This window comes from Micromys minutus (genome assembly GCF_963924665.1).
Source record: "Micromys minutus genome assembly, chromosome: 5".
In the NCBI taxonomy this organism is placed as follows: domain Eukaryota; kingdom Metazoa; phylum Chordata; class Mammalia; order Rodentia; family Muridae; genus Micromys; species Micromys minutus.
In genome coordinates, this window is record NC_137974.1 from 65,454,225 (window position 1) to 65,463,904 (window position 9,680).

The 9,680-nt window shown below is 42.0% G+C and overlaps 1 protein-coding gene across 1 annotated transcript; it reads right to left on the reverse strand.

Annotated features, from left to right (window-relative positions):
• Window positions 1-492: 492 nt before the first annotated feature.
• IL17F (interleukin 17F) lies at window positions 493-6,411 on the reverse strand (the record flags this gene model as incomplete). The annotated part of the gene is made up of 3 exons (XM_080916967.1): window positions 493-730; window positions 1,807-2,027; window positions 6,385-6,411. The coding sequence occupies 3 exons, from the start codon at window positions 6,409-6,411 to the stop codon at window positions 493-495; spliced, it is 486 nt and encodes a 161-aa protein (XP_080773093.1).
• Window positions 6,412-9,680: the final 3,269 nt, after the last annotated feature.

The window sequence follows — 9,680 nt, forward strand, 5'->3', positions numbered from 1 at the left end:
AATAGGTCATAAATATATGTATAGTTTCCATACAAGTATAAATATGTAATAGTTTATGCCAACCTCATTTAAAGTTACCAAATTGTTTTCTAAAGACACACAAACCAGATGCTCGCTTCGCTTCATCCGTGCCAACACAGCCCCTGCTACACAAACCTCCTCCCATACATTCTGATTATGTTTGCTTTCTTTCCATCAGAAATACGAGGATTTCATTGAACTCTACAAGAAGGATCTGGCATCAAAGTGACTGTGTTGACAGACAAGGAATGTGGTCATCATCTAACACAAAGAGGCGGGGCCAAAGGTGCCTTCATTCACTTTCATTTTCAGGGGTTTAAGGGATCGGAACACACCAGGACTGGTAACAATTCTAAAGCATGCTAGAAAGTTAAGCTATATCTACTACAGAGCTTCAAGAATGCCATGCACACCTTACTGAGAGTCCTAGAAAGCATAAAGACTTGCAGATCCGAGATTCCTGAGGCTTTGTCAGGCCATGTGGTGAACAATGGGCCTGACGCAGGTGCAGCCAACGTTTACAAGCATCTTCTCCAACCTGAAGGAACTAGAACAGCCCTGGGGCTCCCTCCGAAGGACCAGGATTTCTTGCTGGATGGCAACGGAGTTCATGGAGCTGTCTTCCTGTCCCTGGGCATTGATGCAGCCTGAACGTCTGCACTGGGCCTCAGCAATCTCTGAGGGGAACCGGTGGGGGTCTCGGGTGATGCTGAAGAGGAGAAGGGGGGTGCAAAACAGAGTATTTAGGCCAGGGAGAGGAAGAGAGAAGGGTTTTGGCTGCACCAGGTCTGAATTTTTGACCCAAACTCTAGCTGTTAAGTAACTTCCAATGCCTCAGACGCCTCCTCTCTCCGTTCGCTTGTGACTCCCCTCTGGCTGAAGATGGGCAGTCAAGCCAGTTTGCCACAGTGCACAAACCTCTCAAAAAGGGAACTACGTATCAGCCCCAGAGCACTGCTTTGTCCCCTAGAATCTGTTTTTATTAATGTATTGGGAGAATACTAACGGACGCTGACTGTTCCCAGGACCTAGATCTTACGACAAAAATCACAAGACACTGTTCTATGCGGCTGACATTTTTTTCCCAAGCTGGTCTTTCTTCCACACCCTGCCTCAAAGAGAAACATCTAATCTCTGTAGATCCCAAAACTGATTCACCGTTTCCTCGTATCCTCACTCAGTGACAATAATGTGAGCTGAAAAAAATATTGAGACTTCCAACCACACAGGTGACCCAAGGCAAGAAAGAAAAAAACAAAACAAAACAAAAAACAAAAACAAAAAAAAAAAAACAAAAAACACGTAAGTTAGTGGAAAAGGGGCAACTTCTACTGGAGATGATGAATGTGAGGGCAGGCATAGTGACTCATGCCTATAATCCCAGAACTCCGAAGGCTGAGGCAGAAGAATAACCATGCATCTGAGGCTACCCTAAGCTACCTAGTAAGTAAGTTTCAGGGCAACCTGGGCTACAGAGTGAGACCTCTGTATCAGAAAAAAATCAAATAAAGAAGAATGTGAGTCGTGAATACTCATATGAATGAGGCTTCCTTTCTTTTCTTGTACTGTTCTTTGCTTGTTTGTTTGTTTGTTTTTCAAGACAGAGTTTCACCATGCTGTTCCAACTGTCCTGGAACTCATTATGTAGACCAGGCTGGCCTGGAAGTTAGAGATCTGCCTGAGTCTGCCTCCTAAGTGCTGAGAGTAAAGACATCCACCAGGACACTTGGCTTAGCACATTTTTTTTCAATGTATCTAATATGTATACCTATCTCCCTGACTTACTTGTAATCCCATGGGGAGCTGGAGCGGTTCTGGAAGTCATGTGGGACAGAACTGCCCTGGTTCTGATTGAAGATTCGAATGTCAACTCTCACGCTGTTATCCTCCAGGGGAGGGCAATTCCCAGCCTTCTGCAGGGCAGAAAGTCCTGCTTTTGGGTTCTTCCGAGCTGCCGCCTCCCTCAGGAGGGCGAGTCCCAACAGCAGAAGTAGCAAAGACTTGACCTGGAAATTAGAGATTAGCACAGGCTAGAGTGGTAATGGGCAATGTACCTGACCTCTGTATATAAGGTCACTTTAAGAACCAAGGTTTTCTTCCCTATGGTACAAATCATCACAGGCAAGGAGACCTGCCATGCCTGTTATCAGGATGGAAAACAGAAAGGGTGCTGATTAAAGCCCTCTTGACTTTATCTCCAGCTTTATATTCCACAAATCGTTTCTCTGGGACGTTCCTCCAAACCTCACCCTAGTGTCAAAGCCTCATATGTAATTCAGTTAGAAGTATAGTTGTCGGGCTGGAGAGATGGCTCAGTGGTTAAGAGCACACTAACATTTCCTCTAGAGGTCCTGAGTTCAATTCCCAGCAACCACGTGGTGGCTCACAACCATCTGTATCAGGATCCGATGCCCTCTTCTGGTGCGTCTGAAGACAGAGACAGTGTACTCATATTTTACGTATATAAACTGAATATTTTTATGAAAAAATATATTTATCAACATTAAGTAATAATCATTCTAGCATGGATCACTCAAGAAGCATTTTCTTTTAATGATCTGTAAAACTGCGGTTTCGGTGTTCATAGCAGACGCAGACCTGTTAGAGTAAAACGTCCCAGGAGCGCATGCGCACAGCTAGGGTGTTCCATACGAAACTGTGAGTGAATGAGAGAGTGGGTAAGTGAATGAGCGGAGGGGGGTACTTAAATTGAACAGTATAGTTATGCCACGCTCCTCGAGTAAAGAGATTATGCGAAGCCAAGCACAGCAACGTTCCAATTACCCATGCTAATTGAAAGAAGCAGGGGCACTAATGATGCCCAACATCAGGGTGTAGAGCCCATTTCTTTTAGCTCTTGAATGAATAGTTGTGTTACAAGCGCCCACAAAGAAAGTGCCCAGTGGAGATCTGACCACAAGAAGAGATAAAAAACTCAGCCACTTCCCTTGGCTGCAGACATCCCTCTGCCATCCCCGCTCACCCTTACTGGGGAAGAGCAAAGCCCATGGTGAGACAGAAGAGCTAAAGCTGACCTTTGCATTTCTGGGGCTCCGTGTTGTTCGGGTTCACAATGTGTAGGTCGGGAAAGTGACTGTGCGTGTTGGATTGGCTTGTAAATTGTAAAGGCTTGGACTGTTCTTTTCTACACACTGGAGGCAAGAAATGCCCAGAATAGACAAGAGGCCATGGGGTAAACTTGCTGTCCCACTATCACTGATAATACATCGAAAGCAAGACACAGGGTGAGACAGATTTGTCTCCAGATACTCAGCAGCAATTTGCTTTCACCTCCAAAGTCATTCATTAATTCCATGGCTAGTCCTTGAGGCCATGGTATTGTAGTTGGGAGTATTATCTCTAGAGTTACTGTGTGGGGTCCATAACTCAATTACAGGACTCATCCTCCAGTGACTTGGTTTCCTACGTTCTCATAAATCTCGAAGAGCCCTGTAAGCATGAGGTAGTTTGATACAGCTAACAATAGTTGATGGTGTATTGATGTTACTCTGCACACAAGATGGATGTGAAATGCAGTCCTCACAAGTGCTTTGAAGTTTAGAAAACATAGTCACACATCTATCAACCACTTCTTTAAGTTTCTTAAGTAACATTTTCCTCCTGAGTTTTCTCTGTCCTCTCGGGTGTCATTTTATTGCCTCGCTTCTAATTTTCATGATCGAGACTGAAAGTCATTGGGGCTGGAGAGGTGGCTCAGTGGTTGAGAGCACTGGCTGCTCTTCCAGAAGTTCTGAGTTCAAATCCCAGCAACCACATGGTGGCTCACAACCACCTGTAATGAGATCAGATGACCTCTTCTGATGTGTCTGAAGACAGCTACAGTGTACTTATATATAATAAATAAATAAACAAATATTAAAAGAAAAATAACTAAGACAACTACCATGGCCCACAACAACTCATTATGCTTTTTTCTTAATAGCTAAATATTCTTAGAGTATTTTAGAAAATAATTTCACACCTCTTTACTGGTTTTGAACACCTAGCTACCCGGTAAAGTAAAAGATACTCCTCCCAATCATCTAACCAGCTGGGCAAAGGACTCACGTCAGGGAGGCAATAAAAACCTGGCAGGCATGGTTCCCCAGCTTCTCTGTGACAATCTGCAGGCTCTACCTTCTGTGGCAAGGCTTGGCCACAGCCACTGAAAGTCAATACTATTCTCCACATTAGGCTTCATTGTGTCCCATTGCAAGAGCCAAGAATTCTAAACACTCTGTACACTAACTACATCAGAGAGACAGATGTATTGAAAGCCACAAATCACCGCTTGCTTTATGACCAGTGTCTTTTTTTTTTTTTTTTTTTTTTTTTTTGGCATTTTGAAGCTCTGATAGGGCTGATGCTGAGTCTGAAGAAGAACAATACAATGCGTCTTCCCAGGGAAGTTGGAAGCACCTTACAGGTTTAAATTTTTATACACCCCCTTTAAAGGGGATTAGTAGACATGGTTCAGAATCCGGTAGGATGAAAAACAGCTAAGAGAATACTGAAACTGAAGGTGGGGTCAGCCATAGAATGTGAACCTTCCCAGCTTAGCTTTGTCCATTACTCTGGTGTGCTCGCAGCTGGGAGAACAGCTATCTGCACACCTCAGCCTACACTTACCTGTAGTCTGTAGTCTCCAGACACAGGAATGGGTGCCAAAGATGGGCCAGCTCCAAGCTCCATCCAAATTTACCTCAATCACCCACAGAGCCTGTCTCTCTGCTTGCCCCTCCTTACTCATCATCCCATTTCAACACATCTTCTGCTGCCATACTTCTTGCTGAAAATCCAACTGATTTTGTTTTTTTGTTCCCCCAAAGAAATAGTATTGGTCTAGAGCATTAAACTACCCCAAGGATTTGCTTGGATTAGCTTTGGCATTAGGTTGAGAATCTTGCCTCTTGATCATCCACAGATAAACATGCTATTTGTTGGGAGCCAGAAAACCTAGAGGCAGTTCTCAATATTAGTGTACTAGCAATATATTTTATCAGCATTAAAATGTTCTTGGAATTGAAATAGCAAATGGAAACAGATGACTGAGCTCCTTTTTACCATTTAAAATATTAATTATCTCCTCCTGTGGGTTGATGGGGGTCTAAGAGGTAATAGTAAAACACTGAGACAGGCTTGGTGGCACACTCCTGTAATTCCAACACTCCAAGAGCACAAGGCAAAAAGGTCACCAGTTTCAGATCAGTCTGAGCCCATGTAGCAAACTCAAAACTGGCGTGGACCACACAGAAAAAGATCTTGTCTCAAAAGCAACAACAATAATATTAAGAATTAACATTTATATATTCTTTCTACCTTTGCCTCATAGCAAATTACAGTGTCCAGATTAACTAAAATCTAAGCGTATTTGATCTACCTTACAAGTCTAAATTCATACCAATATTTCAATTAATCCCTTCCCCCAAAATGCCGCAAGGGAGATACCATAATTAGGCTGCTGCACAGGTGAGGGAATTAAAATTCACAAAAGGAAATGACCAACACCCAGTTCCACAGCAGGTAGGAGAGCCAAATCTGTCTGACTTCAAAGCCTGTGCTCCTGAATACTGTACTTTGGTGGTTTATTGTCATCATGATAATAACATACAAATAATTAAAGGAATATCACCTTTGTCAGAAAGCATGAGCCATTTATAAAAGCCATGCTCTTTGAAGTTTCAAGGCTTATCCAAGGAAAGCCAAAGGACTATCAAAACCAGTAACATAGTGTGCGAGTTTCTAAGCTTAGTCCCTGTGCCTCTAGATTAAACCCTGCCCAGGTTTTAATTAATTAATTAATCAATCAGTTATTAAAAACATGAGAAGCTTCTCCAGGAGCTGACCAAAAGTTCAACATTGGGTCATCTTGCTTTCTCCATCCAAATTACCTTGGAAGAACTAAACCACAGGTTCTCTGCGTCTTTGGGATATATATTATATATTAATATCTAATGTATATTTACATTATTATCATATGTAATATAAAGTGATATTACATATATAGATATTGTTTTATATCTTAGATCTTGACCTGGCTCTTGTTTTAAGCCAACCTAAGTCTATAATGAGTAGATAAGAGAGTCCATGATGCTCTCCTGAGATTCGAGATACACTCACTAACCCACCTAAAAAGAATCTATCAGGTAAGATCACATACTTTCCTCCTTTCCTAACTTTTCCATTGATTTTTTTCTTTTCTTCTTTTTTTTTCTCCACCAGACAAATCCAAATTAAACTTGAGTCTACTTTTAAAGAACTGATTCACGGAAGTCTCCAAGGAGGTCTAGAGCCTCAGAAATCTACCTTTCTTAAAGCTTAGACGAGGCTACCCCTTAGCCTAAGGTTAGAATCACCACTCACCATGGCTGTTTCACGAGGGCCCTTCATGCTTGTTTCCCAGTGGCTGCTTCTTCGCTCAGGAAGTATTTTCTTCTGAGTCTGTCTCCCTGTTTATGTCAAACAACAGCACCTGTCGGTTTTATAGCAATCACTGTTCCTGTTTCCACTGACCTCCTTACTGACTGTAAGTTGTGGTTGACCCAGAGTTACTGACGAATGCAGGGTTTCTACTCCACTTCCTGAAGGGGAATCAAAGGGGGACCCTAAAGGGAGATGACGGAAAATGGACCAGATCTTCCTTCAGTTCAACCCCCTCCCCCTACTTTCACTCCCATTACCTTTACTACAGATATGATCCGAGTCACAGATTACTGTCACGATCTTAAATTCCTCCACAAAGCAACACTTGTCACGCACTGTGTGTGGGTTCTACTTTCAAGTCATGCAATAGAATCCAGTGGATGGGGGTAAGTCATCTTTGCCAAGACTTGGTTTTAAACACAGTGGATGGGAAAATAAAATGAGAGATCCAAGTGATGTCAGTGAGAAATTCAGAAATTACATCCCCAGGTAGTTTTGTGGTTTCCCTAAACTAATGATTTCAGCCCTATGACAGGACCCCCTACTGGGCCATTCACACAATGTAAGTGGCTGATACCTTGGCTATCTCTGATTCAGGAGCATTTTTGTTAGCCACAGTGAATTAGTAAACAGAAAGGTTAAATGTTCTTGTGTAGTTTGTAGACTTGAAAAAAAAAATCATTTGTCTCGGTTTAGATTCAGGCAATAAGCATTTGTTAAGCACATCCAATTTCATCCCCCCTTCCTCCAAAACACCAGTACTTTATTTCTTAACAATCTCATTTTCTTTAAATTGGATATTCTATTTATTTACATTTAAAATGTTACCCTTTCCTGGTTTTCCCTCTGGAAACCCCCTATCTTATCCTCCCTTCCATTTTTGATCAGGAAAACTTCTACTCATTGACCTGTTGTCAATCTACAAAACAAAGCTTCCCCAACTTTAGAGATTTGATCAAAACTATATATCCATGTACAGAATTCTATAACAATAAACTTCTGTTAGTTTTCTTGTCATTTTATTTGTTTAGACAGGGTTTCTCTGTGTAGCCTTGGCTGTCCTAGAACTCCCTTTGTAGACCAGGCTGGCCTCTAATTTCCAGAAACCTGCCTGCTTCTGCCTCCTGAATGCTGGGTTTAAAGGCATGTGCCACCATAACTAGTTTAACAACAATTCTTATAAAGATCGGGTAGATGTATGCATTCTCATTGTAAAATCAGACTATGGCCTAAAGCGTAAGGCTATTGTCCTTTGCTTTCAACACATTTGAATAACTCTTCATTTTCTTTAACTGAAGAGTGCCCAGAACTGACCACAGTTCTGTCTTGGAATGCCCTATAACCACATGACTCCTCTCTTGGCCCATGGAGGCTTCTGGGACCCCTTCTATGCAGCTGTCAAAAGTTCAGCTCCTACAAGAAGTTTCTCCAACCACCCCCACCATCCACAGTTCTGTTTATCTTTAGCCCGCTTGTGTTCAAGATGGTTCTCTGGGATCTTAATAAATATGGAGAAGTCTTTAGCTCTTCCCCAAATGCAAATCCTTAAATATACAGTCTACGTTGCACAGTGTATTGTGTTTGTGTGTAAACAAGGGCTCAATATAAGTGCTTTAGCTGGACCGAAACCCCCATGTTTATCTCACAGGGAAAGTTAAGGCCACACCATCTATGACATCTCAATTACACAGCAGAACTAGCTTCATGAAGGTTAGAAGCATGCTCTTAGATGTCCACTTTGCTTGTATTCCCTCATGCTTCCAAACCAATCTAGGAGTGATAAATTGGGTAAACTGAGGTACTCAGTGTTTCTTCTGGATCTGCATAGCCTAAAAAGTATGTGATGGTGGCTTGGTGTCCACTGCAGCAGGATTCAGAAGAGCTTCTGACACCACTTATATATAGATTCATATCTCTTTTAAAAAAGTTTTTACTTAGTATCTTTAATGTGAGTTGTCTAGAACTCTGACCATTGGATATTTTGTACATACACACACATAGATAGATAGAGTCTTTGTTGGCCAGCATATAAAATATTAGATTTCATTACAGCTTTTTCTTTTTTTCTTTTATTAGTTTTATTAGTTTCTTTTTTTTTTTTTTTTTTTTTTTAGTTTTATTTTCTTAGTTTTTCAAGACAAGGTTTCTGGCCACGTGACCACACACTAAAACCCTGGAACCTTGATCCAAAATAACTCTTTATGCCTTTAGGTTGATGGTTAGGCGTGTTTCTATCACAAGAGAAAGCTCTAGTTCTTCACTAATCTCTTTCCTCACGACGGTGCCTCAATGCATAGGAAAACATAACTGCCACCCTGAAAAGGAAGCTCTGTAAGGGAGGGTTTGCTGGAATGTGGGGTGGGGTGGGCTGGGGGAGGGGAAGCGCTGACTTTCACATCTGTGGTGGAGACTCTGTCTCCCCTGCAGAAGAAAAACAGCTGGTAACTGCCTGGAACCAACAGGTCCAGGTCACTAACCTTGTTTATATACAGTCAGCATTTCTTCCCATGTGAAAAAAAAAAAAGCATTTAGACTATGGACAGAGTAATGAATTTATACCAAGCAGACAGCCAACCTTAGTGAGTGCAATTCTCTGATCTTGGGCCATTGATGGCTTTGAGAGTTTCAGAAATTCGCTAGGGCTGCACCACCCTTAGTGCCCACTCAGCTCCGGAGCACACAGAAAGGAAGCAGCAGATAACTGTAATGCCAGGAGTAGCTTCCACACAACCTCTCCTGGGATAACACTGACGCCGGCAAGCCATTCAGATTAACCCCTGTTTTATGCCCTACTATGTGCTTGGAGCCATTCTACATGGTGTTTTGTTTGTTTGCTTGTTTTTTTTTTCAGGATACTATTCCAGGGAATAGTCTGTCCTATTACAGATTTGTATTAAGAAGTTCAAAATCTGGTTACATAGTGAAAAATCATCACACATATATCAGCCAATAAGACAACATCATGAAACTGTTTGTGGTCTTGGCGGCATGAATATAAACATTTAGTTTTACGAATCCAACTTCAAGAGATTTTTATCTTCATTCTCCTGAGTCTGAATCTGGTTGAGATATACCACTTGCTGTGGAAGCAAGAGGATCTGAGTTCAAATCCTCAGCACTCACATAGAAGCTGGAGATGCTTATACCGCCGGAATGGAGGACCAGAGTCAGACTGGTCCTGGGAGTTTGCTGTCCAGCCCGCCTGGCAAAAACATGAGCTTCAGGCTCAGGGAGAC